General features: G+C 35.8%; 1 protein-coding gene across 3 annotated transcripts in view; it reads right to left on the minus strand.

Annotated features, from left to right (window-relative positions):
- The window catches only part of LOC149805789 (uncharacterized), a 253,443-nt gene that overhangs the window by 39,769 nt on the left and 189,645 nt on the right, over positions 1-24,029 (minus strand). For all 3 annotated transcript variants that reach the window (XM_089950477.1, XM_089950478.1, XM_089950476.1), the window contains one exon: positions 4,147-5,093. In XM_089950477.1, the coding sequence (XP_089806603.1) occupies positions 4,147-5,093 (947 nt within the window). The remainder of the gene's footprint in view (positions 1-4,146; positions 5,094-24,029) is intronic.

Here is a 24,029-nt window from a genome sequence, read left to right on the forward strand (position 1 = left end):
GAAAATGTAAAATACAAACATCACAAACTTTCTTCTTGTAGAATAGGAGGAAAAGCAGGATAAAAACTTAAAGCATCACCACAAACACTTACCACAATATGCTTCTACTGAGATATATTGACTAGTCAATAAAGTTGTCTCCCTTAGAATGACCACCATGTGTCTAGTATGTATAACAAGTACAGTGACCTTTTTGTTGATGATATGGTTTTTATGGGTTGCTCTCAGCTGCAATTCTATTTAAGGAAATAATCATGAATGAACTATGTGACTTAAATTTACAATTTAAGTACTTATAAACCACTTACTCTAAAGGTCCTTTACTTCAAATACTGTGCCTAGACTGATCAACTGTAACAAATAAGTTACTCATTGTTTACAAATGTTAAACTGTTGAGTTACATGCAATATGACAGGACTTTCTACAGTGCTACCTTCCATCTGACTGCTCCCATGGCCTTTGTAAAATTAGAATCAGGTCAGGGACTTTTCCATGAAAAGCTTAAGATACAACAGGATACCAATCTATACTTTGCAGTTAAACTTTTCTCCACAAATGAAGGGTAACTATCTACAAAGAAGTATATTCACGATTCCTTTCAAACTGATCTAAAAAAAATGTCATACAAAAACTAAGCAAGGTAATTTTGTATTTATGGTGTAGAAGATAGGGAGCATGCTTTTGAGAGAAACTTTAATAAGCTCTGATTTGAATATATCACTCTTAAAATTCATAAATTGTTTATTCACATATAAATAAATTGCTTGCATATTACAATTGCTGACAATTTTTAAAAGAAAATCATCATAGCCCTCCAAAACAACTACGCTGAAAAGTCTACTTGCTCCCACCCAGCCTAACCCCAACTCCCAATGGATTGTATTTTTTAAAAATGTTGTACTTAGAATATAACTGCAAACTGCACAGACCCAGATTTGCCATCATATAATGCACCTGCAGATCTGGGTCTATGCAGCTTGTAAAGAATAATTTATGTCCAAAATTTTGTGCCCCATGAGACTGTTCTGCTGTCAATAGCCTTGCTTCTGATGCTACCTGTATAGGTCACAGTTTGAGAGAAAAGATCTCACTTTGAAACTGAAATAGAAAGAGGCATGAACAGTATTTTCTATTGACATTTGTCATCTACTTAGTTCAGCTGATTCAAAATTGATTTTTTAAAAACCCACACTAACAATTAATTTGAATGGAAAAGTATACAGTCTGTACTCAACATTTTAAATAAGGCAGCAGCAATGAGTTGTTTTTCAAGTACAGCAAGCAAGCGTGTTAAGAGGGTTTGCATAAACTACTTGTACTTAGAAGAGGTTCTCATTCAAACCAGTCTCCAAAATGTGTTCCTTTAATAACAACAGGTTGTCAGTCTGTGCATTTGTAAGTATACAAAAGAACAGTAGTTTTTACATGACAGTAGTTCACCTGGTATTATGAAACACACAGGTGTAATTTAAATGCCCCAGAAACATCATCTAAAGAGTTTCAATATTACCTGTCAGGTATTTTCGATACACCTATGTGCCTATATATTTACACCTGTACTTCTCCAATCTCCACTTGGGGACACACCTGATAAGCTGAAGTGGTGGCCAAACAGGATGAATAATTCATCATGTCGATTTATTTTTCACACTGGCAGATATTTTATCCATGTTTAATGTGACATCCATCTTGGACTACTAATCTTACCATATATCAAAATAACAATACATCTTTATTATTTCAATCATAATGAGATACTGAAATGTATCAGTGTGAGAAAAATTGATATTACCACAGTGGCAATTAACACGGTATCATGACTGCGATAATATTGCTTCTGGCGCTATTTTCTGTTTTCATTGAGGAAATATATCTCTCGTTACATATGGTATATTTTCATATCTATGCTGAATTCATTTTTCCTTCTTTCCTCTCTCTCCCCTCTCCACTCTCCCCCCTCCAGGATTAACATATCTTAAAATATGTCAACATTCTACATTTATGAAAGCAATGAGGAGGTACCATAAAATAAATACTATATATATTCACCTATAAGTTGATTAAAACTACAAACAACAAAGATCTTCATCTGCTGTAGCATAATGCACATGCAGATCAGGGTCTATATTATTTGTTTTAGTGATTACTCCTAACAAGCTGCACAGACCCAAATATGCACTGCATTATGCAACAGCAGATCTGTGTCTGTGCAGTTTGCCACTGGACTTGTCTTATGAGCATGTATATGAGGTAAGTATCTAAACACAAACTCAAAACAACAACCTGCTGGTTTCAAGTACCATAATAAAATATCTCATTAAAACAGTTTTCCACATGAAATCTGGAAATTGTCACCAATTGAAAACAAATAAACTGTTTCTATTCAATACACGGTTTCATACACAACAAGCTGCAAAAGCTTTTAGGGCCAAATTCTGGATAAAATCCAATACTAAAGAAACAATTTATGATTTTAGATTTCATTATATTTATAATCAAGTTTTAAACTGACGGGGATATTGGGGTGAGGTAAGTGTTGATTGCAAACCAAATTTTAGTGACCCTCAGTGTAAGATCGGGTACAGCTTCCATTGCAGAAATGTATGTCATTTTTTGGTGTGTGAAAACAGTTATTAATTAGGCAAGAAAATAGTCATTAATTAGACCAAAAACAGTCATTAATTAGACCAAAAACAGTCACTAATTAGACCAAAAACCACAATCTGAAACAATATATGCAGGAGATACATTTTTAAAAAGTTACTGTTCTGTGTTGTCAAATTCTGAACTTTATAATGATGTATGAATTTAGCTCATTCATCTAAGTTTGTTAAATGCATTGGCACATAATGGAAAATAAATACAAGCAAGTTTACATTTTTTACCTCAAAAATATATCATAAAAAGAAAATCTATATTTATATAGGGAAATATTTCACTTGTGAATAGGAAATATTTTGCATTTTCACTAATAACTTTGCCACTTCTAGAAAAATTTCATGTTGACACTCATGGCTTTGCCACTCACAACAATATAATGTTTTTAATTCACATCTGAAACATCTTATATCTTCTATAAAAAAACAGATATTCTCTAGGCTTGGAATGATGGTATTTGATACACTTCATTGTATAATCAGCTTGGACTGTCACGACACTTTGGACAAAGTTTAACTAACAATCAATCTTTTGGGTTTAAAACATATAATTTGCAAATGAAAAAAGCAATCTACTGTACCAGTAATTTGTGTGAATTATGGAACTGAAAAATCTTTATATTCTTCCATTGTCACTAGACCAATGGAGTGAAAATCTCACATTTCTTCAACTTATATTTAAAACCCAAAACTTTGTTGTGATCCTATAAATATGAAAAAAGTAACATTTGACACTGATATATAATGTAAATCAATTTATTTTCAAGAGAATAAAGTTTTATGGTTTTGCAACAAATGAAATTTTCATGGGAATTTCATGGATGGGGGGGGGTACAGGTCCTATTGTTTCCACAGAGGGATCAATTTTCATTGGTGATTTGAATATGTGGCTTGTAGCAACCAAGAAATCCCACCAAAACTGATACCCCATGGAAAATAGTGAACTAACAGTATCTGATTAGAAGGACTACTTCTGTAACAATGACCAAAACTGATACCCCATGGAAAATAGTGAACTAACAGTATCTGATTAGAAGAACTACTTACTTCTGTAACAGCCACCAACACTGATACACCATGGAAAATAGGAAACTAACAGTATCTGATTAGAAGGACTACCTACTTCTGTAACAACCACCAAAACTGATACCCCATGGAAAATAGGAAACTAACAGTATCTGATTAGAAGGACTACTTACTTCTGTACCAACCATCAAATCTGATACCCCATGAAAATAGTGAACTAACAGTATCTGATTAGAAGAACTACTTACTTCTGTAACAGCCACCAACACTGATACACCATAGAAAATAGGAAACTAACAGTATCTGATTAGAAGGACTACTTACTTCTGTAACATTCAGATTATCTTTCTTGGCTTGACCTACAGATTTTCTGGAACAAATTTTACAACAAGGAATAAAAGATCTCTGTTAAGAACAAAATTCACTTTTCACTGACCATTTATCCTAAAGAATTTTTCTTACCTCCTTGATGTCCTGTAGATGCTGAACATACAGCCTCTCAGTGTCCACAATCTCTGCCACCACCCTCTGGACATAGCTGACATAGTGACCACTGGACTTCACAGATGAGGAAGAGGATCTTGATCTAAATGACCCATGGGAACCTTTTGAAGTGGAATCCTGGGAATACTTGTCCACTTTAGTCCGAGATGCCTCTTCTGGGGAATCACAATTGCTAGAGTCGGATCCATGGACTGGAATGGGAGATGACGCTGGAGAGCTGGGAGGATTGGATCCTTGATTCTTGGGACTTTCTTCAGGAGCTGGACAAGTGGCTGCAGGACTTAGTCCAAAGCCACCTCCATCCTTGCTTAAGACCCCTTCTAAATGCTCATCATCCAGAGTTTCTGCAGAACTGGAAACCCCTTCATCTATATACAAAAGACTGTCCAGCTTTTCAATGTCCGATGGCCCTGTTGAACCTCGAAAATCTGCACAGTCTGACAAATTTGGACGTTTCCTGCTTCGAGGCAAAGAGGTTGTTGAGGAAGAGGAAGTTGAGCTAATGCTCAAAGGCCTCTTCTTGCTGTCAACCCCAAGATTTTGAGCATAACCAGTTTCCATCATTACAGCTGCAGTGCCGACCTCTACAGGATCATTATCCCAGTCTACTGTGATCTCTGGCTTCTGAATATTGCCAATTTGTTGAAATAATGGATGACACAAATTTTTGTTTTCTTCATCCTCAGACTCACAAACACATGATTTTTCATTCAAATATGATGATCCACTAAGTCTATTGTTTCCAGTTTGATCAGAATGAAGAACCTGTCTGTTAAATTGTGGACCTTCACTTTGATTGGTCAATGTGGTCTGATGATTCTGCTCTTGTTCTGTGTTGTTCTCATTAACACAAAGCAAACTGTCATAAATCCCAAGCAAAGCTGGAGACAAGTCAACTGAAGAACCTGTCAAAGAACAAGAAAAGTTTGTAAAGTTTAACACTCAGAGTAACACATGATGCGGTGGCCAAATCTATTGACATTTAGCAAAACAAACTGAAATTATTTAAAGAAATGGTTGCAAGTTTGCATTATAATTCTTGCATTTTTTAAACATGAAGAAAATTCAACAATTTACTCTCAAGTATCTTAGACCCATAGATTTTTCTTGTGGAACAATACATAATACTCAACAATCATGAAAAATCTAAGAATTTAATTTGTAAAATGTGAAAGATCATTATAATTATCATTATTAGGCTTTCTTATACATACAGTTCTTTGAGTTATCATAAAGTAAGCTGCATCTAAACCAAGATATGTAAAATGGCTGACTTACATACCGTTCAATCAGCATGTAACAACTATCTGGATTTATCTGACCATATATACTCGTGTACAAGTTGAGTCCAACTGCAAACTGCACAGACCCAGATCTACCATTGTAAAATGCAATGGCAGATCTAGGTCTGTGAAGTTTGTTAGGAGTAAACAGTAGAATATACAACACAGATTTTGATTGCTGACACATTGTGTGATGATTGAGAAGGATCTACATTGTTGGCAGTTGGACTCGACTTATAAGCAAGTATAAATGGCAATAATTAAACATCCCTAAATCAAATTTTGTCTCAATGTATAAATCAAAGATTCATTATCAGCTTTCTTTCTCTCCAAGAAATTGTTTTTTTCTGTCCAAATCAAACAAATGTCATCTTTAAGAATACAATCTAAAGTTCAGTGAACCAATATCATGATCTACAACACTGGCATTATATAACTTTTATTGTGAATTCATTTTTATTGGTATAAATTTTTATGGTTTTGTGAAATATTATGTTCTCACTGGAATTAGATTCCGTGTTGTTTCCATGGAGGGATCATGGTCCTTGGGCCTTTAAATTTGTCATGACCATGAAATCCATGAAAATAGTGTTTCACACCTTGATTAGACCATAATTGGGAAGTTGTGCAAACCTTTAATGCTAGTATTTTAATGAATAAAATGCCATGTACCTTAAGATTTGTTGACTGGGATCTATAAGATTCTATGTTTTTTTAAACATACATTCGATCAAACACTTAAGACAATACACAAAGTAAAGACAGCAATGGAATGTAACCAGCAGACTATGTTTAAAACACAAATAAAAGAACAGTTTATACTGCATAGTAACAGTCCATTCTGTGCAAACTGATGGCACATCTGTGGTTGAATTTGCACTCTGTTTAACTTCTCATGAACTGTCTATATCAAGATTTCTTTTAATGAAAATATTGAATGAAATAGTAACTTTCCCAGACTTTCAGACTGGCTGCCAAACTGGGATGTGAAGATACAGCACCCAACTATGACCTCTTTGGGATGGCATCCACAGATAAATGTCAAAAGTTATGACTTCTTCAGGATGGTATCCACTGATAATTGTATCCATTATATTCACAGCAATGGCTCTTTATTCATTGTTCTTGTATAGCAATTTATAAGACCCTCAAAGGATGCTAAAACTATTAACTATTTACTCTTTTTATACTTTTTTTAATCCATGAAATTAGACCAATAGGTCCGACTTCTGGTGCTATAAACATGCATGATCTACAAATATTTCAATCTATGCATGGGTAAAAATATTTGATAACAGACAGCTATTTCTTTGACTTGGAATGTGGTAAGTTAATTTGATCTGCTAGAGCTATTTCGGCATGTCTTAAACTTAATCAGGCAACTCAGCATGACTTTTTAAAACACACAAGTTATTTTTAGCTACAGATTCTGACTGAAATAAATCCATTTATCAATTCAATCATCATGCTCACAACAAAATTTAAACTTTAAGATGCTAATTCGAGCCGTGTAAAATACTCGTATAATTCCAAATTTAAACTGAAACAACCCAACTTTATTTTAAGCACTTTATTAAAAGAAATTAAAATTTCCAATAAAACTGGTCAATAAACTAAATGTTTGACTATTTAGGGAAACTTGTTACCATTGATTTATAGTAAATCTACAAACACACAATCCTACCACTATAATAACTTCTTTATTTCAGTTTCTCAGCCTGGACTGTAACTTAACACCATTGCCCTGAGTGGCTGCTGATAATACCATATTTAAAGTGAATCCCTGCACCTAAATTTAACAGTAAATAAAGACGTACTCCTCTATTATAGACATACAATTATTCAGTTTATCAAGAGAATTTAGAAAATTTATATACATCTTCTAAAATCTATATAAATACCATGCCACCTGAAATAACTATATCTAGCCCTATTAGCAACACAAAAGCTCATGCTTCAAGCTGCACTTGTAATATGTGTGTGTGTATGTGTGTGTGTGTATGTATATATGTATGTATGTATGTATGTATGTATGTATGTATGTATGTATGTATGTATGTATGTATGTATGTATGTATGTATATGAATAGTTTGCTTATTTGCAATAGTCATAGGATTTAATTAAATGCTTCCAAATGTGGTATACCATCTCATTTTCTGAGATACATGACAGTTGTTAAAGTTTTGGGTATTACACTATCTACAATGATTACACAAAGAAGACTATCATTCATTGGCCAAAGATAATTTTTTAGCCCAAAAGAATTTCATATGACATAATTTGTATCCAGTCATAATATCTCACGACTGTAGTATATGTCATATATCAAAATTCTTCTCAACATTGTTATTTGTTTATCACAGATTCTTGATAAATTCACTAAGTGGTACTGCGGACAAAGTGTCTTTTTTTCTTCACACGGAAGTCTTTACCTGCCATATATTCACAGCTTTTATGTATTAACTAAATAAGGTCTTTCCATTTACTAATGTAGATTTGCTTTAAACTCATTGTGTATGTATATATATATATATATATATATACACATATATATACATACATATATACATACATATATACATACATATATACATACATATATATATATATATATATATATATATATATATATATATATATATATATATATATATATATATATATATATATATATATATGTGTGTGTGTATATATATGTATATATATATATATATATATATATATATATATATATATATATATATATATATATATATATATATATATATATATATATATATATATAAGAGAGAGAGAGAGACAGACAGACATACAGACAGAGAGACAGACAGACACACAGCTGATTTTCAATTGTTTAATTAGAAATGAAAATAGATCGATATTATACTTTTAAATTTTTGTCCAAAACAATATTTCTTGGTTTGAACTGAAGTAAGACTTAATTACATAAAGGCCAGAATCCATGGATTGAAAAAATGTTTTTTTTACAGCCAGAGTACAAAATTTTCTTCCATACTTCCTAACTGTACTGGAAATCTCTGCAAGTCTGTTACAATCCATCAGGTCAAGGAAAACAAAGAGCCAGATGAAGAAGAATACAAAGGGTTTAATACAGGCTGATAATACTAATATTTAGATAACCTGTGTTTAGTACTGTGAGCACCACACCTGCTGATGAATGATGTGATGGCTGTACATCACAACAACCATTGCTCCTTAGTTGGCAAGCTATGGATTAAAGGACTTCATTTTACATATATATTTATTTCTGGACACAAATTAAAATGAAAATGCAACAAGACATTAAAGTGGTATTTAACAAGAGAGTTGAGTGGTATTGAAAGAATAAACTCCTATTAGAATTTGGAGCTTTCAGCGTTGATAGTTTCTGCTTCCTTTCTCTGGCTCTTAAATTTCCATCTTAGAACTAATTCAACACAGTTTTCTCTATACTATACTCCCAGTGTTTGGTAGAATGTGGCTCTGGACATCACTTCCAGTGTTTGATGGTAAGTGGCTCTGGACATTAATCCAAGTGTTTGGTAGAATGTGACCCTAGGAAATATTCCCAGTGTTTAGTGAAATGTGGAATGTGGCCATGGACAGTACTCCCAGTGTCTGATGAAATGTGGCCCTGGGTATTACTCTCAAATGTAGGTGAAATGTGGCCCTGTTTATTTCTCCCAGCGTTTGGTGAACTATGGCCCTGCACAGAACTCCCAGTGTTTGGTGGAATGTGACTCAGGGCATTACTCCTATATTTGTGTGAAATGTGGCCCTGCTCATTTCTCCCAGTGTTTGTTGGAATGTGGCCCTGGACATTCCTCCCATTTTTAATGAAATGTGGCCCCAGACATTACTCTCATTTTTTAGTGAACTGTGGCCCCGGACATTAATCCCATTTTTTTTTTAAATGTTGCCCTAGATATTACTCCCCATTATTTAATGAAATGTGGCCCCAGACATTACTCTCATTTTTTAGTAAAATGTGGCCCTGGACATTACTCCCATTTTTTTTTAAATGTTGCCCTGGACATTACTCCCATTTTTGGTGAAATGTGGCCCTGGAAATTACTCATATATTTTAGTGACATGTGGCCCTGTACATTACTCCAAGTTTTAGTGAAATGTGACCCTGGACATTACTCCCATTTTTTTGTGAAATGTGGCCCTGGACATTACTCCCATTACATTGTATTTTGTGAAATGTGGCCATGGACATTACTCTCATTTCTTTGTGAAATGTTGTCTGGACATTACTCTCATTTCTTTGTGAAATGTTGCCTGGACATTACTCCCATTACTTTGTATTTTGTGAAATGTGGCCATGGACATTACTCTCATTTCTTTGTGAAACGTTGCTTGGTCATTACTCCCATTTTTTTTTAAAATGTGACCCTGGACATTTATTCTAAAAGTGTACAAGTAAAATCTGACTGCAACAACACAGACCTAAATCTGACATCGCATATTCCACTGGCAGACCAGGGTCCATGTTGTCTGTTCTACAGATTAATCCTAACAAATTGGACAGACCTAGATCTGCCAGTGCATTGAGTGGTGGCAGATCTGGGTCTGTGTTCTTTGCAGTTGGATCCAACTTGTGAGTATGTAAAATATTTAGAAATCTACATGTACCACCATTTCAAATATGAAATGTGAGCTTCATGTACATTTATGGTATACGACTGGTGTCATGTTATTACTGCAACATATTTTTCAACTGTCAAAAACATCACATTTAAGTGGATGAAAAATGAGCTTCATGTACATTTATGGTATATGACATTTAAGTGGATGAAAAATGTTGTTGTTGTTGTTGTAGGGTTTAATGCCATTTTTCAGCACACGATAGGCTATACATGGCAGCCAGTATTAATGGTGGAGGAAGAACCCAGGAAAACCCCCGGAAAGAACCACCGACCCATGAGAAGCTACTGGCAGGCTTTCTCACATACCGACATTGGCTGAATCTGAGACTCGAACCCACGCAGACAGAGATGATATGGCATTGATCTGTAGCAGAGAGCACTTTGGACCACTCGGCCACTCAGGGCCCCGATGAAAAATGAGCTTCATGTACATTTATGGTATATGACATTTAAGTGGAGGAAAAATGAGCTTCATGTACATTTATGGTATATGACATGAAAATGGAGGAAAAATGAGCTTCATGTACATTTATGGTATATGACATTTAAGTGGAGGAAAATAGAGCTTCATGTACATTTATAGTACATGACATTGAAAAACAAAGCAGAAGCAACAAATACTCACAATATTATTCAACAAGTTTTGCTGGACAGCCATATCTTTTAACACCAACTTGACAACAATAACTTTCAACTTGACATGATTCTCTTACACTTAGGTTCAAGTGCAGGCTATTATACCTGAATTCCTAGAACATCAAATATTTAAATGTGTATGTTATTACTTTCTTTCATCCGAGACAATCCAACTGTTCATTTTATAAAGTAACTCCCATGTCCTTACAACACAAGTTTCCCAATTTCTGATGGACAAGAAGAGTATATGTACATGTAAACGCAATATTTCTGGCACTTGTTTGTTGACAAAATGATAAATGCGATCAAGACTGCTGTTGTGTTAGATAAGGCAAATAGATTTGCCCAAGAATAAAAAATGAATACAATGATATTAACTGTCACGTACAAGAGATTAGGCCCCAATGGTAGTTTTCAAATTTCAATGAAATTTTTTTCAAAAAAATTTTTATTGGTCTGTTTAAGTTTGTTGTAAATAGGCACTCACTGTATACTGCCATTTTTCACTTACAGAAAAAGGAAAACATCACAAGTTATGAATCTGATAATTAAAATATAACTGAATCAGCGTCCAACTGATCCAATAATATATAAATGATACATAAACTGACTGCTTTCATCATTTCATGTAAAAGTTTGATTAATACCATTTGTCTTAAAATGGAGGGATCCTAAATAATTTAGTTCAGTGACATAGCCTCCCCTGTCCCCACCCCACACCACTTAATCTAGTCAATGATGTGCTATGATACATTACCTGCAGAGGATGAGGTTTCTCTTGCTCAGCTAGCACAGAAAATTAAAAATCATTGCTGGTCATGTGATATTTCATGTAAGAAACCAATTTTTACATAAAAGAAAGAACAAAAATGTGAAATTTTGAGACTATTTTTCATGCATCATCCTTGCTGGATTAATAAGTGAAAATTTGAATTATCGTCCCTTCTGTACTTGGCAAAGTCTTAATCTCTTTCTCAAATTACATACAAAACAAAAACACTAGTGACTCAGTGGGCAGTGTGCCAGATGCTAATATCAGAACAGCCTGGAGTGGCTAACATGGTATGCCCTTGGTCAAGGGACTTTCCTCTAATTGACTTGGCACCAAATAACCTACTTGTGTTTCTGTGTTGTAAAATAACAAAACCAAAACATAGGCACCAGTATGAAACACCTGGGATAAAACTGTGCAAGTATGAAACACCTGGGATGAAATTGCACAAGTATGCTACACCTGGGATGAAACTGGACAATATTCTCGACATTAATATCATATGAATTTACAATTGTAGAGAATGATGCCATAAATAGGACTCCACACAATTAAATGATGATACATGATAACAGTAGGTTTCAAATGTCTTATGAATCAGAACATCTGTAGGATGCATGTAAGAAGTCACACACAGTGACAGCTGTGCATACATTACCTGTACATTAAATACATGTACAGACTGAATCCATCCCTGCAAATCCTGTGTTGCTCCAACAATAACAACAACATTGTCACAATCTGACATCATAATGTGTTATATAACAGCTCTGATCCCTGCTTATCAAAACGTCTGAAAGACCAGCATGACAAAAGAAATCCCATAATGACCTTTTGTTCCATTTTCTTTTTACCTGTGCTGACTCCAAAACGTTCTGATTCAGATATTCATACCCTATATACATGTATAAGCAATAGATATGGGAGAGTACTTCATTAATTTATTACAAAAATGCAAGTCAACAAGTGAAAGAAAAGTATTCTAAAAGTCAGTAGAGCAGAAAAGTGGCCACCTCATCTAAAAAATATGATCCATGCAGAATGTGTGTTGGCACTGACAAAGGTACACCAATGTACTAAAAATGTGTTTTGGAAATAAGCAATAACTAACAAGGTACATCAACATATTAAATATTTATTTAAAAAAATAAAAAAAAAACAATTCTGCCAACAATAATTACATGCTAACTCTAGTAAAAAAAATTTGTATGGACATATGCCAGTTCCTCCCACAAACTGCAAAGTTTTTGATTGTCACTGTACATTTGTAGAGTTCAATTCTAAAACTGAAAATATGGAAAGAAATCCAACTCCATATAAAAAGGGGAAATTTTCGGTATACAAGAGGGATTTAATAAGGAAATAAATGTAGGACTTGAAAATATTTTCAGGATTTTCATTCAATTTTTGTGTGTGATTATTTTAGAAATTAACCCATTATCCTGCAGTTGCATGTCTTGAACTAGAGAATGCTTCTGGCCAAAATATTAAAAGTTGTTTTTTTAAAGATCCTGGAAATGATGCCATAATGAATAATGATTTATCTTGCTGATCATGTTTCATTTTCTTATCCTAGATTGGTGCACTTGCTGCATGCCTTTCTTAAAATTATTTTAAAAAACCTACTGTATAACAATTGACATAGTATGTGATGTACATACTAAAGTATACATTGATTTGAATATCATTCACCCTCCCTTTTAGGGTTACAGAATGTAAATATGTCTTTGACCCACCTAAAAGTGGGAGTGTATTTTGCAAGTCAGATCTGTTTGAAGGGGTGGCCTGTCATCAATGACTCAGAGTTGCATTCTGGAAAAATAAACAAGCCAAACTGGATAGAAAGCAGAAATAAAGACAAAAGTCAGTGTAAAATGGATATTATTGAGTGGAATATGTCAAATAATTTGACAGATTACAATCTGACCATCTTTGTGTAACCTATAATGCTTGACATTTTAAATCCATATGATAAATTCATAAATTCAATTAAAGGTCAAATACTGGTATAAAAGTATGATTCAATTCACAATATCCCATATGTTAATTCCACACATCTTACAAATAAACAATGAAAGTTGAGTCTAAATTTTTATGTGTGTGCGGGGTGTGATTTGGATTTTTAACGTAGCTTTAACAAAATTTCAGTCATATTGCTACAATGTCCACTGTGTGGCAGCTTATAGTGATGCCTAGCACTAGAGCATCATGCCGCAGACATGTAGTATGATGTCCCACCCAGTCACATTATCCAAGCTGACCAGTCCTAACACTAACCTCTTAATACTGAGCGCCTAGTGAGGCAGCTGTTAGTACCATTTTTATGTCTTTGGTATGACTCAGCCAGGGTTCGAACCAACAACCTCCCGCATCCAAGACGGATGCTCTAACCACAAGGCCACCAAAGTGGACCTATATTGTTTGTGATTGGCAGCAAGATATAGATGTTAATTTCTAAATTTCATCTAGTAAATAGTCCAAGAATTCGTCCTCATACACTTCTGATATTCTATATCATCTTCTAGTCATTTGAAGTTGTCATCATCTAGTCATGATAAATATCATTTGACTCCATTTCCTTGGATTCACTGTGGTATGTGGAAGCTTATATAGAGACTGCGCTTGGGCTCTGTAACACTTTGATCATAAAATCTGTGAAATCTCTTCAAGGATGCAGCTAAACAGTCAATTCTGAGGTGGGATATAAAAGTACAAATATTTTAACGGATAGTATTTTTATGTTGCAAACATATAGAGTTCCAACATTACCTCTAGATTTATACATTTTTTGTATGTCTTTCTTATAAGATGACAGCTACTCTGCATGAATTGAACTTTCAGTAAAATAACATTGGCCTATAAGTGAGTACATATGGTAACTTCAGAAGATCCACTTAAAAGAAACCAGACTTAAACTGTCTCAAAGATCTGTCAGTCTGCTATAGGACAGCTGCCAGTTCCAAAGTTGAAATTTTCTGGTTTGATCTTTTTCAAGTTTAACATGTGTTCACACTGAAATAAATTGTTGCTGTTGTTTTTATGGAGTTTAATGCCATTTTTCAGTTCAAGACAGGCTATACATGGTGGTCAATGTAACTAGCAGAGGATGAACTAGGGAAAACCCCAGGAAGAACCACTGACCCTTGGCAAGCTACTGGCTAGCTTTCTCACATACCACTCAGACAGAAGTGAGATGGCAGTGATCCTTAATGGTAAGTGATTTAGACCACTCTGCCATTTGTGCCCCCCCCCCCCCCCCCCCGAAATAAGTAGGATTGTCCCTATGATAACACACCTATTGTTGTCTATCTACAGGTCTGCTTCAGCATAATGCAGTAGTTGGAGTCCATAACTGGTAACCACATTATGTATTTAACCATGGTAATATGAGATGGATGATGATTGCATGCATGCACTTTTAGACTGGTGTAGGGTTGGGATAAGGGGGGGGGGTATGCCAGTCCAATGAATGGTAAAAATGTTTTAGTTGAGGATCCACAACTTCCATCCATACTATATTCTAAACTACAGTATGGCATGAAAGAATGACAATGTGATGATTGCATGTACATGTGTCAAGCATAAGCAAAATAGTAGTCTAATGTATAGCAATAACAGTGTCATGTGTCACGTGTGTGCATAACCAAATACTAGTCTAATGTATAGCAATAACAGTGTCATGTGTCACGTGTGTGCATAACCAAATACTAGTCTAATGTATAGCAATAACAGTATCATGTGTCACGTGTGTGCATAACCAAATACTAGTCTAATGTATAGCAATAACAGTATCATGTGTGTGCATAAGCAAAATACTAGTCTATTATATATTATTAACAGTGTCATGTGTGTGCATAAGCAAAATACTAGTCTAATGTATAGCATTAACAGTGTCATGTGTGTGCATAAGCAAAATACTAGTCTAATGTATATTATTAACAGTGTCATGTGTCATGTGTGTGCATAATCAAAATACTAGTCTAATGTATAGCAATAACAGTGTCATGTGTCACGTGTGTGCATAAGCAAAATACTAGTCAAATGTATAGCAATAACAGTGTCATGTGTCACGTGTGTGCATAAGCAAAATACTAGTCAAATGTATAGCATTAACAGTGTCATGTGTGTGCATAACCAAATACTAGTCTAATGTATAGCAATAACAGTGTCATGTGTGTGCATAAGCAAAATACTAGTTTATAGCAATAACAGTGATTGGGGTCCATAACTGCTAATCCTGTTGTGTACTGACCCATGGTACAGCAAGAATGATACACCAAGAATAATTGTGTGGAAGTTGCATAACAAACTCAACGACTATTAATTACCTTTTTTTCATCCAAGTCCATCTTAGGAAACCCCTGTCAGGCAATTTCTTTTCATTGGTGTATGTGCATTCAAGGTAGTACATGAGCCGATTATAATGCCACCTTTATAATAATGTCTTGGCTCAATGCAAAGCTTCGCCTGAGTAAGATTGTCAGCTTTTCAATAGCTCAGGCAAAATAACATCTCATGTTCATTTTGATGACATAAGACCACAGTTCAATATGTATACAGCTGTTGCCATTTACTTCTTGTTACTGTGGAATGCATTATGCACATGCTGAGTTACCTCCCCAGAGATTTTATTAGAGTATATTTCAAAACTTGGTTTGTATATTTCTAGCCATCAAAACAATGAAATAATCTTTCTGAAATCTATAAAGAATTAGTGTTTCATTTATTTGTAATGATAGTGCATCTCAGAAGTGGAACTACAGATCATGAAAACACTGGCTCACAATATATTGCCAAAAGCACCTTGTACCAGATGGAGGCTGTAATGGCAAGTTCTATTGCACAATTCACAATCATATATGATTAACAATGCAATAGAAAAACCAGACCTAGTAGTGATAGGTGCAATGCAATGGTCCCCCCCCCCCCCCCACCGCCTCTGCAATTTGCTTAGCTGGGATTGTAAGCAACATTTGATATGAAGACATTAAGGGTCAAGGGCCATAACTCTATTCAAAATGGACTTGACAAGACAAAGCCCATGAAAGGCATATCAAGGAAAATGTACACCTCATACTGCACAAGAATATGCTGAATAATTTTTGAGCTAGACTGGCTACAAGGATCTCCTTAAGTGGAAATGTAAATATTCAGTGATCCAGCTAGAAAGAATGGAGTACTCCCCTATCTGACCCAGGTTGAAAGAAAGGTGTACTCCCCCTACCAGACCCAGGTTGAAAGAAAAGAGTACTCCCTTTATCTGGCATCAGTGTACTCTCCTGTGTCCTTGCAGTCCAGTCCTCTCATGCGCCTCCCTCCAGATCACACAAATATAAACTTAAAACTTTATCTTCTAGTTATTCTGCTTGCTTTTCTGTTTATCTAATTAAGGATAAATATACAACTGCTTTTGCTTGTTTCTATTTCCAAATATATAAATGTGGAAATTTCATCCTCTGCATCATGCTCTTTTATAATTACAAAAGCTGACTCTGTATTAAAAAAGTAACCCTTTCTTAAACAAAAATGCAATAACTCCATCTAACTTGGATATATCTGCAAAATAGTCTTTAAAAGGCACATCTATATGTAATGGACAATTTCACCCAACAAGTGGTATCCAATCTGGTGTAAAGGTTGTAGAACTATGCTGGTTTCAAGAAGTGTGAATGCACTGAATGGACAGACAGATGGACAGATGTCATTGGGTATTATATAGCATAATTTGACCATGTTATTTCAAATGCATTAATAACTAAACATGAACAGCAAAGTGAACATCAAGGAATGATAATGCATCAATCATACTGCAGTACACTGCATAAATAAATCTAGGTAGGACCCAAGCCAAACTGATAGTACCTGACAGATCCAGGTCTATGGACCCAAGCCAGACTGATATTACTTGACAGATCCAGGTCTATGGACCCAAGCCAGACTGATAGTACATAACAGATCCAGGTCTATGGACCCAAGCCAGACTGATAGTACTTGACAGATCCAGGTCTATGGACCCAAGCCAGACTGATAGTACCTGACAGATCCAGGTCTATGGACCCAAGCCAGACTGATAGTACATGACAGATCCAGGTCTATGGACCCAAGCCAGACTGATAGTACATGACAGATCCAGATCTATGGACCCAAGCCAGACTGATAGTACATAACAGATCCAGGTCTATGGACCCAAGCCAAACTGATAGTACATGACAGATCCAGGTCTATGGACCCAAGCCAGACTGATAGTACATGACAGATCCAGGTCTATGGACCCAAGCCAAACTGATAGTACCTGACAGATCCAGGTCTATGGACCCAAGCCAGACTGATAGTACATGACAGATCCAGGTCTATGGACCCAAGCCAAACTGATAGTACCTGACAGATCCAGGTCTATGGACCCAAGCCAAACTGATAGTACATAACAGATCCAGGTCTATGGACCCAAGCCAGACTGATAGTACATGACAGATCCAGGTCTATGGACCCAAGCCAGACTGATAGTACATGACATATCCAGGTCTATGGACCCAAGCCAGACTGATATTACTTGACAGATCCAGGTCTATGGACCCAAGCCAGACTGATAGTACATGACAGATCCAGGTATATGGACCCAAGCCAGACTGATAGTACATGACAGATCCAGGTCTATGGACCCAAGCCAGACTGATAGTACATAACAGATCCAGGTCTATGGACCCAAGCCAGACTGATAGTACATGACAGATCCAGGTACATGGACCCAAGCCAAACTGATAGTATGTGACAGATCCAGTATGTGACAGATCCAGGTCTATGGACCCAAGCCAAACTGATAGTACTAGTCCTACAATATAAGACATAGCACATATTTTGTTTTAGTGCTATCACCCACCCACCATCAGAACAAAAATATCAGGTGATGTGTCTTATGTTGTAGGACTATGATAGTACATGACAGATCCAGGTCTATGGACCATAGCCAAACTGATAGTACATAATAGATTCAGATCTATGGACACAAGCCAGACTGATAGATAGTACTTGATAGATCCAGATCTATGCTGTTATTAGTAGCATGTGTCTTTTTTCTGTGATTGCTAAATTTAAAGCTGCTGAGTCACTCAGTCAGTTGGCAGGATGTGTTTATCAATATGATGTAGCCAGACCAGTCTTGTATCATCACCTCACACCAAACTACCATCTCCCAAGGCTCAGGTGGCTGAACTGTTTACACAGGTCCCAAACAATGAATCTGGACACAAAAACCCACCTTGCCACACACATAAATAGGTCATCTACATCTACTGATTCAGAACCATACTCTGTCTTCAATCAGGACATAAAAATTATTCACTGATCTACCCATCTGTTTATGAATGTAACACTCTCATTCTTCTGGAGCACATTAGTACTTATTCAGCCTTATACAACGTAGCTGAAGACTTGAACAAGAGGGTAATGAAAATCTAACCTGGACTAACATGGCCCAAAAAAGTACAAAAAGTTGAGTCTAAATAAAACAATATGGAATTCTTCCTTATGTAAATGACAAAATCCTTTACATCCATTTTTCTATCCTTTATCATCTCAAGCATAAATTTCTTTTCATACCAATGTGGTCTTAGCTCTGCACCAATATTTAGAAAACATAGCACCTCAAGTTGTCCTCTTTGTGTGTGTGTGTATGTGTGTGTGTGTGTGTGTGTGTGTGTGTGTGTGTGTGTGATTTAACATTTAATTCCATTCAAAATCATCAGCAGCAATATCTATATTAAACACTTCAAATATGCGTGCAGATAAGACTTCACCTTGTTTGTTCTTCCGATTACTCCTAATAAACTGCACAGACCAAGATTTGCCAGTGCATAATGCACCAGAAGATCTGGGTCTGTGCAGTTTGCATTTGGACTAGTCTCATAAGTCAGTACATACAGTATGACTCTGGAATACTATTTGAAGCCCTTGGTCACTTTGATAATAAGATGCACCATGTCCCAGGTGTATTAGAAACCACTCACTTTGGGGATGCTGGTCTGGCAGTTTCATCTGGTTGCTGCTGCACATATTAGTAATTAGGGGCACCTGCCTGCCATTTCCTGTGTAACCCCTGCTCTTGTATAACTTCTCCAGCAAAACAATCATGACCTAACATTGAAAAGGGCTTTTTATGTCTAAGAAAACAATTTATTAAACCTTCAGCTCAAAACAAGGGGTTATTATTTCAAACTATCTGAAATCTTTGATCTATTTTGCATTGCTGTGAATTAAATGGCCCCAGGCTGCTGGTAAAATTAAGCACACCATGCATCTGCTCCTAATACTTTTACTGCTGAGAAATAATTAGTGTCTGCCAAACTTCTATATTACCTTGACAGTACACTTGAATTATAGTCCAATAACACTGATACATGTTTTTAGTCTGCACAATGAAAGTCTGTAATCTTCAATATAGCAAATGAGGAATAAAGGCTTATATTAACTGTTATATAAACCTCAGTTACAGAAATATGTAATCTTTGATATATATTCAGTGTTGCATCTTGAGTCAAAGCAAGGAACATTCTCCCACCTCAAACAGCCAGTGTCTTCATGAGGAAATGACCATTTCATTTTCAGATTTGGGGGTTTGGGGTTAAGGCAGGGTCTGGAAATTTCTTATGAACTGGGATATTTTTGTTTTCTTTTTACTTAGAAGTGGCGTTGCTAGGGGGGTGCGGGGGGTGCGGACCGCACCGGGTGACACCATCTCAGAGGGGTGACACCAAAATGAAAAATTGCAAATTTTACAGAGCACACACTGCTCGGTCTAGTCAGATTTCATAAGCGGATAACCGATCATAGTTAAATACATGACTAGCAGGCACAGCAGTGGCATCGCTAGGGGGATGCGGGGGGTGCGGACTGCACCGGGTGACACCATCAGAGGGGGTGACACCAAAATGACATTAGTAAGGATTCTGTATGGTCTGTTACAGAAGGAGGACCATGGGGGTGACACCATGAGCTACCACATTGGGTGACACCAACCCGAGTGATGCCACTGTTACTTAGAGAAAGAATATTTTTCCTAAGCTATGACAGAGCCAAAATTTGTTTCTCAATAAATCCAAGGTCACCCCCTTTCCACCCAAAATTAAATGGCCAGTCTCTAAATTTAATAAATCCCCATATCTTCATTATTATTAGTGTACCTCTATGAGCTCAAACAATATTCAGCTCCAATATCAATGGTCAATTACCATCTATATTTCTTTTAAGACGAGTCCAACTGCAAACTGCACAGACCAAGATCTGCTGTTACATAATATGCTGGCAGATCTGGTTCTATGCAGTTTGTTAGGAATAATCAGTCGAACAGACAACAAAGACCATAATCTGTAGGTGCATTATGCTATGGCAGATCGGGATCTTTATTTGCAATTGACTTGACTTATAAGCAAGTGTATATGGTAAATTAGCCAAATTTTTCTCAAAGCAATCTTACATTTTCATCATTTCATTGAACAATGAAAGATAAAGTTAACTTCCATGTATTACTCTTTCATCTTTGATACTAAGGATATGCTAATTTGAAAGTAGTTGACTTTAATATCTTATAACCCAGTCAACCAAAACATAAAATATAAAAATTCCTCGGATAGGCTTAAAAGGAATGATGTCACCAGTAAAGCATTCACTTTACACCACCTTGATCCCAAAGTTAATATCAAGGTTTTCATTGTATTTGTTAATTTTATGTGATACACAGTCAACAGTTTTTTTCTTAATAATCAAATTTGATGTAAGTGAAACTTTCTATCCACAAAATGCTCTCACACTAAGACCACTTAAGGTCTGACTCAGGGGCTGGATTTTCTTTTGAACTACAATTTACTTTTGGGGGTTCCCTAAAGTGAATTAATTTTTTGTAACTAATATACTGGATATAACAAGTTCTTAAGAAAAACAGCAACCATATTTTATTTTCAATCTATTTGGAGACCAGATTTTATTTGTACAAAATATCCCAAGCCTCAAAAATTAACATTTCTTGCTGCCTTTAGTAAAGAAAGAGACTTTAAAGTTGGAGAAGCATTTGTGTTTGGTGGTTTCCAGCACAGAAAGACAAGTAAGCCATTTAGTGCTGTGGATACTGGAGACTTGCTCAAAGACACATGACAGTAACAAACCCAGGCTGATCTGATGGTAGGATTCAAACCTGCTCAGTTGCACTGCATTGTTATGCCGAGTGGTATTGGTTGTTAGTGATTTATCTGGGTTTTTAAACTGCCAAAATACTGACTGCAACAAAATTCTGAGTAATATACCTAAGTAATTGTTTATCAAATAATTTTACTGTATATGGAAAATAATGTTTTAAAATTGTGCAAGTGCATTTACTTAGTACCAGCAATGGATAAAGGATCTGGTGAATCTTGAATTCATTGCTAACTGGCTGTAAAATGTATTTGTCTTGGCAATAATCTTAACTAAACAATCTTTGAGTTCCAGCAGGGCTCTGATGTTTTCTTCACATCCAATAGGGCTCTGATGTTTTCTTCACATCCAATAGGGCTCTGATATTTTCTTCACATCCAATAGGGCTCTGATGTTTTCTTCACATCCAATAGGGCTCTGATGTTTTCTTCATATTCAATAGGGCTCTGATGTTTTCTTCACATCCAGTAGGGCTCTGATGTTTTCTTCACATCCAATAGGGCTCTGATGTTTTCTTCATATTCAACAGGGCTCTGATGTTTTCTTCACATCCAATAGGGCTCTGATGTTTTCTTTATATCCAATAGGGCTCTGATGTTTTCTTCACATCCAATAGGGCTCTGATGTTTTCTTCATATTCAATAGGGCTCTGATGTTTTCTTCACATCCAATAGGGCTCTAATGTTTTCTTCACATCCAATAGGGCTCTGATGTTTTCTTCATATTCAATAGGGCTCTGATGTTTTCTTCACATCCAATAGGGCTCTAATGTTTTCTTCACATCCAATAGGGCTCTGATGTTTTCTTCACATCCAATAGGGCTCTGGTGTTTTCTTTACATCCAATAGGGCTCTGATGTTTTCTTCACATCCAATAGGGCTCTAATGTTTTCTTCACATCCTATAGGGCTCTGATATTTTCTTCATATTCAATAGGGCTCTGATGTTTTCTTCACATCCAATAGGGCTCTGATGTTTTCTTCACATCCAATAGGGCTCTGGTGTTTTCTTCACATCCAATAGGGCTCTGGTGTTTTCTTCACATCCAATAGGGCTCTAATGTTTTCTTCACATCCAATAGGGCTCTGATATTTTCTTCATATTCAATATGGCTCTGATGTTTTCTTCACATCCAATAGGGCTCTGATGTTTTCTTCACATCCAATAGGGCTCTGGTGTTTTCTTCACATCCAATAGGGCTCTGGTGTTTTCTTCATATCCAATAGGGCTCTTCATATTGGCCCTTTTATTATTTGATTTAATAATATTCTTGAGCAAAACACATTCTTATACAAAAATTACTGGAATTATTATTACTTGACTATACATTTTCCATTGAAGATTTGACTGCCATGGATAGAGCATGGAAACATTGAAAAAGTAATTGAAAAGGCTGGAAAGCCAGGAACATGTCAATGCTATCAACTTGGAAATTTATTCAAGAATGACATGGACTTGATCGGGGGGGGGGGGGGGGGGGGGGCATGGAAAATTAGCAGAAAGCATAAACTTACTTTCTTTTTATTTATATTCTGACTAAGGTGGCAGGGGACAGTTTTGGCCACTGGCAAATTTCTTAACATAAGGGTTTGGTCTGACCTTTTAAGCTATTATTGTCTAACAATTGAAGATATGGATACATTTGTGCATTTGGTCTTTCCAGTTTGTGTTGTTCTTGATATTGATGTGAGGCATTTACACCTCATGTAGTCACTGCACAGTATGTAGCCAGTGAAATACCAATAGTCGGCTAGGAAGCAGAGCTAGCCACTTATATCAGTGCTGTATATGACTCACAGTACAAATTCAGTACCCATAGTAAACCTATGCAAGCACCATGATATTAAAAATTCAATAACTTAAAATTTTTGAGTGCTCATGATCAAATCTGTATTTATCAGTATATATGAAACCTGGATGTCAGCTTCTGTGTAGAGGAAAGGATATGAGCCATGGCATTTTCTGGACCTGAGTGTGTTTGAAACATGCTTTCAATTCCACACCAAAGAGTCAGGTGCTAATTTTAGTAATGAATGTTCCAAACTCAAAACTGTTAAAGGACTGAAATTCCATCAATAAAACAATGTCTCTATTTTTTTTTCACTTACAACTAGGATAAGCTCTCAAAAGATTCTTTTTCCTAAAATATAACTTACATTATTAACCAATCCTGGTCAGACTAACCCATATATACTCTATGTTATGTTCACCCATTTCCAGGCTGGTTCCCATTTTTCCATATCATTAGTACTGTGTGTCATATAGACATGTTGATTCAAGACAAGTAGAATATCTATTTTGAACTGCATGAAGCTA

The sequence above is a fragment of the Sinohyriopsis cumingii genome, chromosome 2 (assembly GCF_028554795.1).
Source record: "Sinohyriopsis cumingii isolate HCF-2022 chromosome 2, ASM2855479v2, whole genome shotgun sequence".
Lineage (NCBI taxonomy): Eukaryota > Metazoa > Mollusca > Bivalvia > Unionida > Unionidae > Sinohyriopsis > Sinohyriopsis cumingii.